This window comes from Maylandia zebra, linkage group LG12, assembly GCF_041146795.1.
Source record: "Maylandia zebra isolate NMK-2024a linkage group LG12, Mzebra_GT3a, whole genome shotgun sequence".
Lineage (NCBI taxonomy): Eukaryota > Metazoa > Chordata > Actinopteri > Cichliformes > Cichlidae > Maylandia > Maylandia zebra.
In genome coordinates this window covers 39920876-39940513 of record NC_135178.1, presented here as the reverse complement: position 1 = coordinate 39940513, position 19638 = coordinate 39920876, and the positions used below count along the sequence as shown (strand labels likewise).

At 39.9% G+C, this 19638-nt stretch overlaps 1 protein-coding gene across 1 annotated transcript; it reads right to left on the bottom strand.

Annotated features, from left to right (window-relative positions):
• Nucleotides 1-1665: 1665 nt before the first annotated feature.
• Nucleotides 1666-19521, bottom strand: LOC112431280 (uncharacterized). The gene is made up of 8 exons (XM_076891300.1): nt 19411-19521; nt 13973-14045; nt 11389-11445; nt 10191-10775; nt 10051-10107; nt 9092-9244; nt 5870-7039; nt 1666-4577 (listed from the first exon to the last, which is right to left on the bottom strand). Exons 2-8 carry the CDS (start codon nt 13989-13991, stop codon nt 2896-2898), a joined length of 3723 nt encoding a protein of 1240 aa, XP_076747415.1. The 5' UTR covers nt 13992-14045; nt 19411-19521; the 3' UTR covers nt 1666-2895.
• Nucleotides 19522-19638: the final 117 nt, after the last annotated feature.

Genomic DNA, 19638 nt, shown 5'->3' with positions numbered 1-19638 from the left:
TTCGGACACAACTAGTGAGTGATTCGTTTATGCTACGACTCAGCACGGGAAGGGAGGGGGTGAGTAACTCAAATGTGGTGTTAGCATGTTAGCAGAGCGATGCTACTGTGAACTGAGGAACTGTTCTCTTGATGTGAGCTTCTACTCAGGGTTTTCTCTTTCAGTTCAGAGCAGAAATGTTTCTGTTAAGAAACTGGCTGTTGTTTTTTCCCCCACAATTTTAATTATAAGCTGGATATATTTCTACTAATGAAATTAGTTTGCTAACAGCAACAGGGATGAGTCAGTGAGTCAGTTGGGCTTGTGATGCATGATTCATGAGTCAGTAAAGTGATTCTCGAGTATTGAAGGATTCGTTCATGATTCGCACATCACTAGGCTCTGAATACTTTTTAGAATTGTTGAACCACATATCTGTACTGAGTATAACGAACCTAAGTACCTTCTTGATGATTAGTATCCTCTCAATCCAGTATTCTCTGGGTGAAATTCCCAGGGTGGCATTTTAAATTGTGAAGAATATTTATTCCATTCCCACCTCGTGCTGCCACACAAGGAAGAAACATTACTGACAACATATATGAGATTAATGGGGGAGGGTTGGAAAGTGGTTTGTGATGTGCAGCAGTTATTAGAAGGCAAAGGTTGCTTAACTTACACAAACTATATGAGACAATCCCAATTTCAAAAAACTTAAAACAATGAGTAGAATGTGAATAAAAACTCAATGCAATGATCTGCAAATATCACAGACCTATATTTTGTTATCAAATGTTTAAAGTTGGTATTTTACGATTTCAAGGAAATTTGACTAACATTGATGCAGAAAATGTCTAAAAGGGAAATTGGGATGAGTATCTGTGTCTGAAAGTATACATTTCCATCTGCAAGTAAACCTTGGGCAGTGTGTTACTGCTATTGCTCTTCTCTTTCAAACTTTTTCCAAACCAATGTTGTCTTGGCCAATACTTTTTTTTATTTTAAAAGTGTTGTTTACATATCAATAATAACTAATAACTTTCCTGTGCGATTATTCTGTCTGTATAGAAGAGGTCAGTTCCTTGCTCATTAATAAGCAAATTGTCATGACCACTGATCAGTGGTCTTTATTCAAGTATATTAATGAGTGTTGTTTGTTTGTTTATTTTGAGCTGGGGTTTTTTTCCTGTTGCCAGCAACAATTATAGAAGATAATTGTAAAACACTTTATTGTCCTTTTGGCATTAAGATGTGATCGTAAAAAATAACCTTATATGAAGTTTGTATTTAGACCATTTTGTTTATTTAAATGCTGGGCAATCAAGAGTTGGGAGTTCGTCTTGTAATCGGAAGGTTGCCGGTTTGAGCCCCGGCTTGGACAGTCTCGGTCGTTGTGTCCTTGGGCGAGACACTTCACCCGTTGCCTACTGGTGGTGGTCAGAGGGCCCGGTGGCGCCAGTGTCCGGCAGCCTTGCCTCTGTCAGTGCGCCCCAGGGCGGCTGTGGCTACAATGTAGCTGCCATCACCAGTGTGTGAATGTGTGTGTGAATGGGTGTGTGGATGCAGTGGCGGTCCTAGCCTGTTTGGCGCCCCGGGTGAACACTCCCTCTGGCGCCTACCCACACAAATAAAACATATTAATAGAATAGAATAGAATTCAACTTTATTGTCATTGCACATGCACAGGTACAGGGCAACGAAATGCAGTAAGGATTGTACATTAACATAAAACTGTTGTCGGAACCACACTGAATTTCAGCAGAGAAACACACACACACACATATGAAGAGAGAGAGTATGCATAGTATGCAAACAGCCATCATAATTCATCATACAATGAGAACAGGACAAATTGACAATGACTAATTAATATTAAAATCTGTAACATAATGTATTGTTTGGAGTTTAGTCTGTTACTGTTGCTATTTTTACCATTTCTTCTTGGAGCAACTGTAATCCACATAATTTCCTCAGGGATTAATAAAGTATAAAGCAAACTGAATAAGCAGCATTTTTTGGAAGCATTGTGTAGGTTTTCCAGAATTTTCTTGGAAATCACACAGCAGAAAATTATGTTGAGCTTGTGGATAACATGCTGAAATCATTATCAGCTAAAGAGGATGAGAATGTCAAAGAAGATGCACTTTTTACATTCTCATAACTGACAAGTAAAATTCATTCTACTCTAGTTTTTGACATGACAGGTCTGAGAGCGCTCAGACTGCAGGCTTACTTGTTGATCCTAGAGGATTCCTAGATTAGGCTTCAAACTTTCCTTTTTGCTAAAGCATATAGTTAGGGCTGGACCAGGTGACCCTGAATCCTCCCTTAGTTATGCTGCAATAGGTGTAGGCTGCTGCGGGATTCCCATGATGCAATGAGTATTTCTTCTTCTGTCATCTTTTTCTCTCACTATGCATTTAATTATCAGTTCTTATTAACCTATTATTATTATTACTATCATTATTATTATCATCATTATTACTACAACTACAAAATATCATTAATCTCTGGTTCTCTTCCACAAAATGTCTTTTTGTCCCATCCGGTCGAGGCAGCTTGCCTCACAAACTTTGTTTAAATTTCCCTAAAACAATTCAAAACAAGAAAAAGGTCATGTGACTGTTAATGTTAGTTCATATAGTTTCTCCAATAACTAAAAAAAAGTAACGTTTTTAAAAGACACTTAAAACTGTAACATTAAAGTGGTATACAATGAAAGACAAATGTTATATACAAAGCTTTCTTTTAATTACAGTTTTTTTTTTTACTTACTCCAATAAACAAAAATTTCCAAATACACTGGAGAAAAAAGGATGTAAATACAACTACATGACTTACTGTTACTGAGTTACAGAGAGCTATAGATACTGGTGGGTGCTGAATAAATAAAATATTTGTTGTTAGGATGGACGATCAACAGATTGTGCACTTCTTGATCTTCATGACATGTATGATATAAAAATCATCTATTTCTTTTTGTTGTTGTTCCTTCAGTTTTTTTATTTCTTCTTCTCTTGCCTTTTTATCATCTACAATTTTCTTTTTGTCATCCTTTTCTCCTTTTAGTTCTTCATCTTTTTTCTCCAAATCATCTCTGAGTGTGGTTTCTTTGCGTTTTGACAGTTCTTCTAAGGCCCTGTACTGTTCGCTGTGTTCTTTCTCTTTCTGCTGCATTTCTGTTTCTTTCTGTTGTACCTCTGTTTCATGCTGTTGCATTAAATCCTTCAGTTCTGTCGCATGTTTTAACATCAGAGCTTGAAGGTCTTTGGTGTATTTTTCTTTGAACTCATTGAACTCTTCAGCTTGTTTTCTTGCCTCCTCCTCATAACTCTTTTTCATGTCTTCCATTTTTTGCTTATAGTTATCCTCCAGTTCTTTTCGTTCCTTCTCTTCTTGTGCACTTCTCTTTCGGTCTTCTTCCTTTCGTTGATGGTCATATTTTCTTTTTTCCTCTTCATACTCTTCCTGGAGCTTTTTTAGTTTTTCTCGCTCCTCCTGACGTCTCTTGTCGTCTTCTTGGTGTCGCTTTTCCCACCATTTGTTTTTTTCCTTCTCCCAGGCCTCTCGTTTTTCTTCCATCTCTTTTCTACTCTGTTCCAGTTTTCTGTCAATTGTTTCCTTTTCCTCTGATTCTGACTTGATCTTTTTCTCCAGAGCTTCTCGTTCTTTTTCCCACTCCTGTTGTTGACGTTCTTCCTGCATTTTTCTTTTCTTTTCTTCATCATTTCTAATTTCTTGTTCTCTCTTCCTCTGCTCTCGCTCCTTTCGTATGTTTTCCTCCTTTTCATTAAGCTGTCTGACCCTGAGTTCTCTCTCTTGTTCAATTTCTGCTCTCTGTTCTTCCATTCTTTTTTTCATAGACTGAATTTTCTCCTCATACGTATTTTCAAGCTCCTCCTTCTGTTTCTTCATCTCTTCTTCCTTTTCTTTCAGGATTCTCTTCATTTCTTTCTGTATTGCAGCTTCAGCCTCTTGCAGCATCTCATTGGTGAAGTAGCTGTCTCTGTTGTGCTTCACCATGGCGTCAATCTTTGTCATCAGGTCACTGACTTGTTTTTGATTTTGTTTATCATAGTTATTAAACACATGGTATCTTCCTCCACAGTCAGAAATAATTTTTCTAAAGGAAGCATTAGATCCCTTTTCAATGTACTCTTCAATGGACGTTTCATCATTTTGCAGTGCATCTCCTCTTGTAAAAAGAACAATGGTGAACATTTCTGAATTCTTGCCAAAGACTTCCTTGATGAGCCTTAAAGTCTCTTTCTCCTCTTCTGTGAGTCGACCAATCTGTAACACCAACAGGAAGACATGTGGACCTGGAGCCAGAAGACTGATGCATTTTACCAACTCCTCTTGAACGTTCTCGTTTGACAGAGTTGTGTCAAACAGTCCAGGAGTGTCGACCACAGCAACAGGACGACCGTCCACCTCACCATGTGCTTTTTGACAACACTGTGTGACTGATGTGTGATTTGATGCAGCTTTAAATTCTTTTCTTCCTAGTATTGTGTTTCCTGAAGAGCTCTTTCCACTGCCAGTCTTCCCAATCAGCACGATCCTGAGAGACTGTATATTCTGCTCCTCAGGATCACCTGTAAAAGAAGCATGTAGAGAATTAAATAATGCCAAATTTACTTGATAATAATTATGCACTGTGAGAGAACACTATACAGGTGAGACTCAAAAAATTAGAATATTGTGCAAAAGTTCATTTATTTCAACTTAAATGGTGAAACAAATATATGATATTGACTCATTATGTGCAAAACGAGATATTTCAAGCCTTTATTTGCTATAATTTTGTTGATCGTGGCTTTCAGCTTATGGAAAAGCCCAAATTCAAAATCTCAGAAAATTAGAATATTACATGAAATCAATCAAACAAGGATTTTAAATAGAGACATGTCAGACCTCTGAAAAGTATAATCATGCATATGTGCTCAGTACTTGGTTTGGGCCCCTTTTGCATGAATTACTGCCTCAATGCGGCGTGGCATGGATCAGCCTGTGGCACTGCTGAGGTGTTGTGGAAGATCAGGATACTTCAGTAGCAACCTTCAGCTCTTCTGCATGGTTCTGTCTCATGAGAGGACTCTTACAGAGGACTTTGGACCACTGAGCAACAGATCAGTTCTTTTTTTCCTTCAGGCCAGGTAAGAAGCTTCTCACTTTGTTTGTTGGTCAGGGGTTGCTTGATAAGAGGAATACGACAATTTGACGCCCATGTGCACCTGTGTGTGGTGGCTCTTGATGCACTAACTCCAGCCTCAGTCCACTCCTTGTGAAGGTCCCCACACTTTTGAATGGCCTTTTCCCAATAATCCTCTCCAGGCTGCAGTCATCCCTGCTACCGGTACTTGTGCATCTTTTTCTTCCACACTTTTCCCTTCCACATAACTTTCTATTAATGTGCTTTGATACAGCACTTTGGGAACATCCAAGCTCTTTTGCAATTAACTTCCGAGGCTTTCCCTCATGGAGGGTGTCTCTGATGGTTTTCTGCACAACTGTCAGGTCGGCAGTCTTCCCCATGATCGGGATTCCTACTGAACCAGACTGAGAGACCACTTAAAGGCTCAGGAACCCTTTGCAGGTGTTTTGGATCAATTTGCTGATTATAGTGTGACACTTTAAACCTAAAATATTGGACCTTTAACAATATTCTAATTTTCTGAGCTTTTGAATAAGCTGTAAGCAATAATCATCAAAATTATAAGACAAAGGCTTTAAATATCTTGCATTGCAAGTACTGAGTCAATATCATATATTTGTTTCACCTTTTAAGTTAAATTACTGAAATAAATGAACTTTTCCACAATATTCTAATTTTTTGAGTTTCACCTGTATAGTAGTCAAACTTAAATGAAATCACAGATGTGCTTACCAGTTACTGTGAGCTTTGTCTCCATCACATGAAGCTGTTCCTGTAGAGTAGTTAATTTTTTCTGCTGACATGATATCTCATCCATTTTGCCATATATCAATGTGTCTTTTGTGTAGCAGCAGTTTCTTTCCTTGTCTGTTCTATTTTTTTCCACAGTATCTAACAGCTGTGGGATCTGCTGTTTGTCCTTCATGTTGAGAACAACTGATCTTCCTCCAAATCTCTCATAGAGCTCCTGGATGTTCCTGCTTAGCTTTATGAAGTTAACAAAAGCTGGATCTGTAGGATCTGAGTCCACAGTGAACAGAATCATGGTGAAGTCATTGACTCGAGAGCTGAATGTGTCCTGGATGATCTCTAACTCTCCCTTGTCTTCATCAGTGAGGGGAGCCACAGGTAGGACCAGGATGAAGGCATGGACACCCTCAGGATCACAGAGGGAGATACACCTGAGTGATTCCTCCATCACTGCCTCCTGAGGTTTTCCATACAAGGCAGGCAGCTCCACCAGGGAAACCCAACGTCCACACACCTCTCCCTGATGTTTAACACACTCTGATGAGTTGGAGGCTGAATGAAGCTCAGTCTGACCTAAAATGGCCTTGGCTGCTGACGTCTTCCCTGCTGCTCTCCTCCCACACAGAACCAGGTTTAAAGATGGTTTGATCAGGTGATTGTATTGGTTTGTCATTTCCTGAATCTTCTCCATTAACGATCCATAGTTATCTTCAGACATGTTGTAGTGCCTTCCTCCACATTCTATAAGGACTTCTTTCACAGTGGAACTCATTGCATTCTCATGTGTGATGACGACCATCGAGTGTTTAAAGGCATTGTGACCAAACAGGCTCAGGATGGACTTCAGAGTTGTTCTGTTCTCCTCAGTGAATTTTGATGGTTTCACCAACAGCAGCAGAACGTTTGGTCCAGGATGACAGAGACTCACACAGCTCTTCACTTCTCTTCTCATGTCCTCCTCAGACAGATTGAACAAGTCTGGAGTTTTGACTACTGTCAGTAGTTTTCCTCTCCACTCTCCACAGGAGGCCACACAGTGCGTGATGGGTGATTGTTTCTGGCAGTGAAATCCTTGGTGCTCAATGATCAAGTTACCGAGTTTTGTCTTCTTATCTTCACTTTTGCCCAGCAGCACAATCCTGAATGCAGACACTGATACAACAGAGAGAAATGCAATGTTACAAGCACATGGTTAAATCAGGTGTGACGTATCTGTACGTTCACACACACACACACACACACACACACACACACACACACACACACACACACACACACACACACTACAGAAAATATTGTCTACCCTTTCAATTTGTTCAGTTTTGGTACAGTCGTTATAATAATGAGAAACTGATGACAAACAAAGCGAATTTTAGGCTTATCTGTTTGTGGCTTCTTATTTGGTCATTGCAGTATGTATAACCTTCTGTTCCTATTGCTAACCACACTGATTTTTTGTATAGTTTAACCTGTGTAGCTTGTGTAATTATTGTGTAATCTAAAATCAGGCAGAGAAGAAGCCTGTCTAATCTCTAAAGGCAGATCGTTCCACAGTTTTGCGTAGCTATTAGGTTAGCTCTTCATCTTTGTCGGCTGCCTCTCTGGCACTTTTCTGGTCATTGTGTCACATGTTTTGCTCCTCTTCAGCCTCCTTAAATAATAACTATACTTTTAATAAATGCAGCCTGTTAGCAGCTTATGAGAGAGAGAGAGAGAGAGAGAGAGAGAGAGAGAGAGAGAGAGAGAGAGAGGTAAGTAAATATGAGTGTCAGTTTTATGCACTGTGTCTAAGCTGAATCCTACTTGGTTGAATCAGCTGGCTTTTGCCAGTTTGGAGGGCAGGGTCCAAAAGAATAGAAGACCTAATGAAATTGGTCAGTTATATGGACAATTCAGATTCCTGCCTTAAACAGAGTTACAGATTAAAGTAGCCCTCATGTTGCTGCCACAGCGTATTTGTTTACAATTTGGAAAATAAAGTTTGCCAAATTATTTATCAGGAGTTATTGTTTGCTGTGTAACTGTGGAAATACTGACAACTGTCACTGGATTACTTTTCTGCTGAAAAAAATCTTTAAAACTAGAGGATTCAAAAAAAGGTTCTGAAGGTCATGTACTACTGCCCAATTAACCTGTTATACAATACCACATACCCATTTTAATTTTAGAAATAATGAGCAACACGCACCATTCTTGGAAAAAAAAACAAAACGTATTTTTCTGACCATAAGGTGCACCGGATTAAGCATTAAGCGAAACAAAAGAGTCAAATAAGTCAAACTTTACTCAACTCATTCTTCTTGCTTCCTCCACTTCTGTACCATTGATTCATTAATGCTGAATTCTCTGGCAGCTGCTCTATTCCCATGTTGTTGCAATATATTAACCCTTTAAGACCTACCATAGAACCAAGTCCGCCAGCGCTTATATTATATTTTTACATGCTGTAGTGCCATTTTTGGGAGCATTTCAAGTTGCTATACATCAATACAACAATTATAGCCCAGATTTTAATAATATGTATGCATTAAGTGCATAGTAATTACATAAATAGCAAAAAAGTGCAATAAACTACAAAAAAATTGAAAATCGTTTTTGCTTTTTTAACATATATTTCTAGTTAGAGAAATTTAAGAGGCTTATCCCTCAAAACTGTAAATACAAAAAAGTTGCACAAAATAGTTTCCTACCACAGGAAATTTATTTTGAGTGTCTTCATAGTTTTATTTCTGAAATACACCAATTTTTATACACTGCAGGAAAAACAAAAATAAATATTATACTGCAAATTTGCAAAAAAGCAGCATATGCATCAAAATAAACTATTTCCAGCAGTGCAATATGAGTCCTCAGCATCCCAGAAACGACACAAAGTCATAAAGTCAAAGATAACTTTTAAAAAGACCAGTACAGGCCCTGAGGCCCTGATGGTAAAAAAGACTACATTTCCGCGAAAATGACGTCACTTCCGGTTTCGGGCAGGGTAATGGCGGACATGCAAAAGTTCGCGCTGTCGTCTATTCCAACGTAGGAAGTGTTATGAACAGCTGATCGGATCGGCAAAGCGTGTTTCTGGAATATTATGTTTTTGTTCCTGCAAGCGCTTTTTATGCAGTTTTTGCAAAGCTTTATGTGGAAGGAAACTGTGACCGAGTGTGTGTTGTTGGTGATGACAGCTTGTTTTCTTTTAAAAAAAAATTGTACCTGTTGATTCCAGGTCTTTCTGTAGCAAGGGGTCGCTGGCTCCTGGACAACTCCTCATATAATTCTTTTCCCTCTGTCTGAAATCTTGTGCGGATGTTGATGATGATTTTCTTTCCACTTGCAGATAATGGCCGAAATAGTGCTGGCTGGAACCTTCAGAAGTTTAGAAAATCTTCTTTAAACAGTGCCATCAGTATGTTTTGCAAGAATAAAGTTTTGAAGGTCTTGACAGAGCTCATTGGTTTTACCCATTATGAGGTGTTTCTTGTGTGACACCTTGGTGATGACACACCTTTTTACGGTCATCATTTGGTCAGATAATATTAATTTGCACAAGTGGCCGGAGGGTTTCTAATTACTGATAGATTTCAGCTGTTGTCTTGACTTCCACTGCCCTTTTGCACCTCCCTGTCTTGCACATTTCCTTCGTGTCATTTCATAATATTACATATACATTAATTTGTAGACATCTATGTTTTGATTTCTTTGCATGTGTGAATTGGCAACACGTTCTCATCCCAACATGTAACATACCAATGCTATGTGACCAATCTTCTGTATATTATGCGTTTGGAGGCATGAGAGCCAGCTGGAATTAATCTATACATGTAAATGTGTTTCACGTTCTGATCATGAATCACTCTGAAAAACACTATGTGATAGGGTTAAGGTTATAGTTGGGGCTGGAATGGATGGCTGGAGCCTCGGCTCTAAGCGTGTCTTACCGCCACAAGTGGAATTCTATTAGATTCAACTGACAGTCCAGAGCGTCTCAGGCCATGAAAAATCATCAGTATGTTATGTGTTGGGAATGACAATGCTCTTGAATTGGATGGGTTGCTACCAATTTCATGTACATAGCACCTTTAGAAATGTATTTACTAAGAAATGTGGTGACATGTTCAATGCTTATTTTACCTGCTGTATATGTGTATATCATCTCAGTTGCATTTACTTACTATGAAGAGAAGGGATTTTCCCTAAGAGAGGGAATGTTGAAGTCACTCCAGGAGTCCCTGCGAAAGTAATTTACAGCTCATTATTTCAGTTCAATAAAAGGTGATCTTGAGTGAAGATTTTTTTTTCTTTATCCACTTACAAGGTTTTTTAGGATTTTCTGGCAAAGTCTGTGTTGTTTCTTGAAATGGTTCATGGATAACATGCTCTCCATTGTGCTCCTTTACAATTTGACCCAGACGTGTTAATAGCTCTCTACTCCCAAGGTTGCTCTGCCATAAGTATCTATACCTACATTTCTTGATCAGGCTTTTTATTGGTTCAGTTTGCATACAACTGTCCGACCAGGTTGAGCTTTCCTCTTTTGGTGTTAATATGACTATCAATGAATGATCAAATGATCGTTCGCTGTAGTTTTCAAGGACTTTGCAGAGTATCTGTTTTTGTTGTTCATTGAAGTCTTCAGGTTGTAGAACTAACAGGAACACATGAGGTCCAGGATCTGAGTTTTTTGCACAGTTTTGTACAAATGCTGTCAGTTGGTCCATGTTGAGAAAGACCAGATCTGTAGTGTTGATAACAGCAATTTTCTTGCCTTCCACTGTTCCACTCATTCTGAGATGGTAATAGTCAGATTGACTGAACACATCCTCGCCCAGTATTAAGTCTCCCAGTGAATATCTGTCAGGCCATCTGCCCCCCAGCAGAATAACCCTCAGCTCAGACACTGAAATGGCAAAATAAAACACATGTCAATTTATATGCTGTACATGTAATTGAGGGAAGTGACCACAGATGAGATATTATTGATTATTAAACATTAGATAATGCTTAAATAATGTACAATCTGGGTGTTGGACTGAGATTTTTAGCTTTGTATTTTTCTTACTACAAAAGGCAATCCACCCCCAGACCCAGGAGATGGTTCCCTTTACTCTAGGGTGGAAACAAGCAGACCGCCCCTGGTCCTGCAGCAGCACGGAAGCCCAACAAACAGATCGCCAGCTCCTCCTCCTGGCCCCCGGTCGCAGATAGTGAATAGAGACCAGCTGTGTGAAGACCCCATACCTAACTCTGCTCGCTCATATGTGGTGTTGCTGCGTGCTGTTCTAAAGTGCATTTAAAACTTGGGAGGGGCATAGTACCAACGACTCTCTGCCAGACAGTAGCTGGTGTCAGCAAGGCCCCTCCCGAGAACCTCAATGTCTACATGTACTTATATTGAGAAGTGGGCACCAGAGGTGAGGCTGAGTAAACCGAAAAAATAAAAATAAAATACATAACAAAGTTCTCTTGCTGCATAACTACAGTATGTTCAACATTCTAAACTCAGTTCTTACTGTGTGGTGGCAGGAATTCAAAGCTCGAACTGCGCGTCAGCGGCTGCACATCTGGGCCTGAAAAAAATACAGACACCATTTTAGTATTTTTCCAGCCTTATTGAGATTAACATGTCTTTTTCAGGAGACCTGCAGACATGCAAGTGAACACAAACATCCAAATCATGTACAATAACAGATGACTGCAAGAGTGACAGAGCAGTCACACAGACCAAAAGAGTTATTCTCTTGTTTCTTTAAAATGCACATTTTTCTATTATAACCAGTTCTGATAATTTCAGCTCCTTCTGCAGGTCTTCAGTACTCTTTGGGGGGCTAACAGCTGAGGTGTGACTGACTGATCGATCATACTTTTTTCATCCCGAGGGTAATTGGGTTAAGTCTGCCAGCCGTGCCAGCGCCATCTGACCCTTCCGACCATACATACATTACACAAACATCACATGGGGAAGACAGGTCAGAGAGGTATAACATGGAAAAAGCACAACACGAGGAAAGACAAGGAGAAAAAAAGAACTCCCCCCAGACTGAGCTCCAACAGAGAGATCAGTTTGAGAACAGAAAAAAACACCTCTGCACATGAATCATCACATCTCACAACACAGAAGACCTAACCTTCGAAGGCGTTTGGAGGGGTGAGTGTACATGTGTATGTGTGCGTGTGTGTGTTTTCGTGTCAACCGAGAGATAGTGTCCCGTCACCTGGTTAAGCAAAAGTCAACAATCTTCGATCAACGCGGATGGCCTTGAAGGAGGAACAAAGAGTTCGACAACAATCCTGTTGCAAAATTAGCAATAGCTATAAACTTATGTGCCTTACATCAGTTTCATGTTTTGTACTTGAACTATGTTAAACTGCACTGTCCCTTTTAAATAAATACATTCAAATCATGGAGAATGTTTGCTGTTCCAGTCAGCTTCCACCTTGGCAGCCTTCAGCTGGCGCCTTTGGGATAGCTGCATGAGTGAAGATGGTGAATGTTTGCGTTTAGTGCGAACAACTGCATCCAGTTTTTACAGTTGGTCTAATGTCTGTCACTGGTCACAAATTCTCTCAATTCCCATTGTTCTTCCCTAAGATCCTATCCATATAGCGTTCAATAAACACAGTCTGAGTACTCACAGCCCTGCCCATCGTCTATCATGTCGGCCAGCCTTGTGGGATTTTGAACAGCTGTAGCTGCTTCTTGTACTTCAATAAGCCAGGACCGAGCCAACTCCAGTCAGCCAGAACTCTGTTATCATGGTTCCGAATTGATAGATGTCCTCCAATGTCCTCCATCGAGAGTGTCGCCAGACACACGACGCAACCGACCATCGAGTATCCGGCAGCAAACGTCTCCACAGGACACTCGGGCTCTCCCAAGCCCAGCAGGGTGTCAATTCTGTTACAGGACCAGTTGATCAAATCCATAATTCTTTAGGTTTCAGAGAACAAGTCTGAGAAACTCTTTGAGGGTTAGAGATAAGCAAGTCTATACAAAAGACATAAGAAGCCAAGCAGGAAAGATAAGGGAGAGGAAGAAAAGTGCGACCGCCTCCGTCCTGGGCCTTCCTGTGTTTTCTACTGGCTCCCAGGGGTGTTGTTGCGGCTTTTCAGTCTTTATCAAGTATGTTTCATGACACACATACGCACAGCAACAATCTATGTTTGTCTTTTCTCTTTCTTACTGTATTTTATTACAGATGCAACAGTTGGAGACCAATTGTGCTCATCCTCTATTTTAAATCGCGTTTCCATCTCCTTTCTTATCTCTGCTGGTCAACTCTCACTTTGCTACACAATGGGCTCAGGCGATTGGGCAGCTCATCTGCAACCGGAAGGTCGCCGGTTCGATCCCCCTGCTCTCTCTGTCCTGGTCGTTGTGTCCTTGGGCAAGACACTTCACCCTACCGCCTACTGGTGATGGCCAGAGGGGCCGATGGCGCGATATGGCAGCCTCGCTTCTGTCAGTCTGCCCCTGTGGCTACAACTCCATCAGTGCCTCCATCAGTGTGTGAATGTGAGAGTGAATGAATAGTGGAATTGTAAAGCACTTAGAGGGTCTCGAAAAACGCTATATAAATGCAATCCATTATTATTATTATTATTATTATTATTAATAATAATAATAATAATAATAATAATAATAAATACTCAATGTGAAAAATAAAAAACAAAAAACCCAACATAAACAAATGTGTTTGACACAACAGGGAATGCAGATTACGATTCCGCTTCAAAAAGCTGAAATGAACAAAAAGAGAAAAGACACTTTAAAAAAGTCTTTGTTTATGATTGCATTTGCAGGCTAGTAAGTATTGCAAGTGTGATTTTATTTACACAATGAATGCAGTGCATTACATTGCAAAGGACTTTACAAGCAACCTGTCCTCTATGTGTGTCTTCCTCCTGTTTTGTACATATTTCTGTAGTTTGTATATCATCTGTTATTTCCTCTTGCTGTCCTATTTAAATTTTTAATTCCATACACAGTTTGTGTGGAGCACAATTTGCAATGACAATAAAAGGCTATTCTAATCTATTCACCACCAGAATGAGCAAAAAAAAAGATCTAGATGATTACAGCCTCCTTTAACTCACCAGGTGTTGCAGCTTCCATAATATCAACTGTCACATCAGAGTAATTCAACTGAAGAACAGCTGCTTCTAACACCTAGATGAAGAATGCAGATTTAGGTGAGACAAAGACATCATCAGTCAGGTTTATAGAAACTACATTTTTTTGTCAAAGCAAAGCAACACAAAAGTGAGTTACCGATTGACAGATTATTTAAACACAGTTGCAAAGCTTCAGCTTGGATTACTGCAACTAAAATATTTCCAGCACACAGACACATACAAACAGTCTTACATTCATTCTAATATGCACTCATTAGATGAAAATTTACAGCCAAAAAGAATGGGAGAGAGATTACGCGAAAGCTAATTTTTAAAAATTACTTTTCTATAGTTATTTTAACAAACAAAGATTTGGCCAATCTGAGGAAGGCTGTTCCAGAGTTTAGCTGCTATAATCAAACGCGGGAAACACCAAATGCTTTGTTGCTGTACTTCAGTAGAATTTTCAGGTATTTGTACTCTACTCGAGTATTTTTTTTTCTGAAAACAAGTACAGAGTGTCCTGTGCAGTGTGCTCCGGGAGTTTGGGGTGTCTGGCCCACTGCTACGGCCCATTCAATCCTTATAGGACAGGTGCAAGCGCTTGGTCCGCAGAGCCAGCAATAATTCAAACTTGTTCGCGATGGATGTCGGACTCTGCAGGGCTGGAATTTGTCACAGATTCTCTGTATAATTCTTATGAACAGAATTTCTAAGCGTAGCCTCGAAGGCCTCCAATTTGGTGGTTTCAGAATCTCGTCTCTAGTCAGATGATGTGTTTCTGTTGGCTTCATCGGGTGAGGAGGAGGTGGAGGAGTTTAAGTATTTCAGGGTCTAGTTCACAAGTGATGGGAGGAGGGAGCGGGAGATCGACACACGGATTGGTGCTTCAGCTGCAGTGATGCAGATATTGCACTGCTCCATTGTGGTAAAAAGAGAGCAAAGCTCTCGGTTTACCTGCCGGCTGATCTACGTCCCTACCCTCACCTGTGGTTAAAAAATCAAAGAAAGGTCGCGGACACAAGCAGCAGAAATGAGGTTTTGGGTCCAGTCTGCTCCATACAGCTCAGGCCGTAACAGAAACATAAAAACAAAAATATCTTCTATGATCTCATAAAACCAGAGACAGAAATAAAACAGGCTGCTGTCTTTCATTGTTTGTTCTACAACGCTTTCAAAATGTCATCTTCTTTATGTTTTTATGGCATTTAGAATACGTCATGAACATCTCCAAAAGTCGATTCTGTTCATCTGGACATTTTCAGGGGGAGAAACGTTTCCAGTCTCAGCTGACTGCAGGTTTCAATCTTATAAACAAGACATTTGCATAATGACTGAAACCAGCCCACTGAAGGAGCAATGGACTGGGAGGTCAGTTCCTTCATCATAATTATGCAAATTCTCATGACCATTGATCAAAAATCATGAACATTTTACTTTCATGACCCTGGCCTCACTGTGGCACAGGCAGTCAGTTTTCAGGCTTCACCACTAGGTGGGGCTCTTTACTATAATTTTTTGGTACCAGTGACTTAAACACAGTTCACAGCAATGTTGGTAAAACCAGAAGATTAATGATAATAAAAACAACAACAACGAAGACGTGAAAGGGGGACCTGATTTATACCAACCTAAAGGGCAGTACAATAGTCAGGTTGTGATTAAAAACATGAGTACAAAAAAAAAAAAAAAGTAAAATATAAGAACTTTGTTGGGTCGGGGATGAGTTCCTGCCCCATGTGGAGGAGTTTAAGTATCTCGGGGTCTTGTTCACGAGTGATGGGAGAAGGGAGCCGGAGATGGACCGGTGCAGCGGCTGCAGTAATGCGGACGCTGCACCGGTCCGTCGTGGTGAAGAGGGAGCTGAGTGTAAAAGCGAAGCTCTCAATTTACCGGTCGATCTACGTCCCTACCCTCACCTATGGCCACGAGCTGTGGGTAGTGACCGAAAGAACGAGATCGCGGATACGAGCGGCAGAAATGAGCTTCCTCCGAAGGGTGGCTGGCCTCTCCCTTAGAGATAGGGTGAGAAGTTCAGACATCCGGGAGGGGCTCAGAGTAGAGCCGCTGCTGGTGGAGAGATTAAATCTCTTGGCTGGGAACACCTTGTTGTTCCACTGGATAAGCTAAGGAGGTGGTGTTCAGGGAGAGGGAGGTCTGGGCTTCTCTGCTTAGGCTGTTACCTCCACGACTCTCCGCCGGAGGGAGAGGTTTTGTGGCAACATGAGCTCCCCTACAGATGATGTCTATTGCAGGGAAGGCATTGTGAATTTCAGCAGAATAATACAAAGGCATGGCTTTGCTGGAGAAGAGTCTGGGTGCTAAATTGTTCTGCCCACAGTCCAGATCTTTCACCTACAGAGAGCATTTGGTGCATCATTAAATGAAAAACATATGCCAAAGGCAACCACAATCTTTTCAGTAGCTGGAAACCTATGCTAGACCAGAATGGGACCAAATCCCAACACCAAAACTTCAGAAACTCGTAACCTCGATGGCCAGATGTCTTCAAACTGTTTTGAAAAGAAGAGGAGGAGCTACACCATGGTAAACATGCTCTTGCCCCGTCTATAGCAAGATTCATGTTTAATTTGTTGTGAAAAAAATATTGGCTTATCTAATTTTAAAGTCTTTTAGTTTTTGTTTTGTTCAGGTTTAAATAACATCAGAACTTTTCTGGACTTCAGATGTGTGCATGTGTTTGTTTTATGGCATTTGCTATAATGATCCAATTAATGGGCATATTTTATTAAAACTTTAATAACTCGAAGTCACAATGGACAAGATGGGGGGCAGAAAAGAAAAAGAAAGACAGAAGGAGAGGGGGAGAGAAAAAAAACACTGAGAATCTGCTTCAACACCTGCTGGAAAAACAACAACACAGCAGAGAAAACACAGTAAACACCATCATATGCATAAATGACCATAAATAAAAAATAATAATAAATGCCCCCCCCACACACACACACCTCCTCTCACCCCCCAGCAGGGGCCTAACAGAGTCAAGGGGACCAGGCCCCACCAAGCAGGCCCAGGAGTGAGCCAGTACACGCCCTAGCACCCAGCCCTGGATGGCAAGAATCACCAAGAACCACCAGCAGGTGGGGGCATCAGCCCATGGCAGGGAAAGTGGCAGGGAGAAATAGGCCCCTGAAAACCTACACAGTGATGTAAAATCATCGTAATTTGCCACAGGTGGACGTAAGTCAAATTGTAGAAACATCTGACACTAGATGGGAACAGGATGCGCCCAAGCTCTATTTTGAGTGTCACTGCACAGGCTGTGGATGTTTCTTTTTAAAAATAAATCTGCAAGAATTTAAAGTAAACTTTTTTCCCCATTTGGGGTATTGTGTGCAGAATTATTAGGTGAAAAACAAATTTAATAATTTTGGAATAAGACTGTAACATGACAAAATATGGGACAATTGAACTGTTGTAAATACTTTCCAGATGTTGTTACCACTTTGCCAACTCTTATGTATGTATGTACATAGGTTTAAGGATTTTGTAAGTTATATTATTATATAAGTTATAAGTTGAGATAGTTTTGACATGCAAAGCGGGCATAGTGGATATACTGGACAAAGGACACTGAAGATGGAGCTGCCAGGAAAGAAAAGAAGAGGAAGACTACAAAGGAGCAGTGAGTGAAGGAGGACAAAGGGTTGGTGTGACAGAAGGAGGATTCTGGCAACAGGAGGAGATAGAGATGATCTGCTGTAAGTGAAGAGCTGTAAATAGATTCTATATGCACTTTAACTATATTATTCAAAAACAGTTTCTAACCTAATTTATCTTAATATAAACAATCGATGTTGAGCAGCGTTAACATATATACAGCTAACAGATATACAGATATAACAGATCTGTACAGAATAATGCAGTAAAATTATGCCAAGACCATATTTATATACATTTGTGACAGTGCTAGAAGTTATCTGTATAATATAATTCATTATAAATCCATGCAAACTGACATTCCTTTAATCAATATTGGATAATATTACTTTAAAACATATAAAGCACTATTTTATGTAAGATGTATTTACACTAGATTTTACATTTAATTCTGGTAAAATATCCCAATTTTCTACCATGTCATTACCTTAAACAAACAATTCTTTTATAATTGCTCTCCTTGCTGTAAAACATCTCAAGTATGCTACAATCTTGTCTTCTAGCTGTAACCATAGTTAATTCATTTATATTAATTCTTAACAAATATCTTACAAATAAAACTGAGTATGCTTTAAATGACGTTTTTCTCAAATCGGCGCAGCAGAAGGAAAGGACTGTAGTTCCACAAACATTCTCTCAAATAAAGTTTTGTCCGTCCGAATTTCTGTACAAATGAAGTCACTCTACTTTTTCAGAAAGAGCGTCTTAATTAACATGGACAGAGTAAGTATAGCCATCTACCTTCTGTTTGCTTTGAGTAACTGAGTGTTACAACTGCCTGCTGCTCCCTGGGCCTAATGTCACCATTGATGAGCAGCTGATCCCATTTAGTTGTGAAACATATTGTTTCACGTGTAAATGTGTTGTGTCTTTCCACTCACTCCACTTGATTATAACTGATTTATTTTTTTTATTATAACATTTTATTTAAAAAACAAAACAAAAAACAAAACAAAAACCGAGCACATTAATTCATAAATGTGATCTAACAAAGGTAAAGGGAAAAAATTAACTGTTTGCTGTTCATATGTCTTGTAATTGGGATGAAGTAAACATCTGTTTAGTAATTTAACATAAAATTGTTTGATAGTGTTAATTTGGAAAGCCAAAACTCTAGCGGGTCCACCAGACCCATGAACACTGGCTGAGTAACAAAAATACGAACACCACACAAGGGTTAAACACGAACTGAACATTAGATCACACATTAATAAACCGCAGACATCGCGTCTGTTTGAGAAGTGATGTCCTTGTTTCCTTTTAAACACTTTTTGAAGTAAAAAATACTTTTTAATTTCACCCATGTATCTGAAGTCGCGTCAGTTGTTACCTGATATGACAGTTTGTGCAGAGCAGAAGTGAGTTTCAGCTCAGTCAGAGTCGTTACTGTGACAAATAAGAAACTTTCGATTTAATCTGAGCAGACTCGAGCTGTACAATCAGTGATGGATTTTCAGTTAGTGAGGTCAATAAAGAAGCTTGTGTGGTTCAATGATCGGTTTATCAGCATGTTTCTCCCTTTGTTTTTATTTTTATATTTTAATGTTCGCCACCAACTTTCTCCGCAAGAAAAGTTAAAGTATTCAACAAGCTTAACGCTTGACTAATACGAGCTTGCGCTGCAATCATGCTTTTCTGTTTTTTATCGTAACTGGTAAAGCAGCAAATAAACACTAAACATTTCAACTGTGACATTTGTGAGGTTGATTTAAACCCGTCAGTCTTGTTACTCTTGTTACCTGCACGAGACGACCGCGAAAATGGCAAAACAAATTTACGTCACCACACCGATGCTGTTTACAGGACAAGTCGGCGATCTGGAGAATCTCGTCTTCGTTATCGTTCCTCGCTTTTTATTACTCCGATTTCAGCTTTTTCGCCCCACAACCAGAGCGTGCAGTTTAAACTGTGTGCATTAAAATGGAGTCGAGTCAACTAGCGCCCCCTGTGGCTAAGTGCCATAGCCA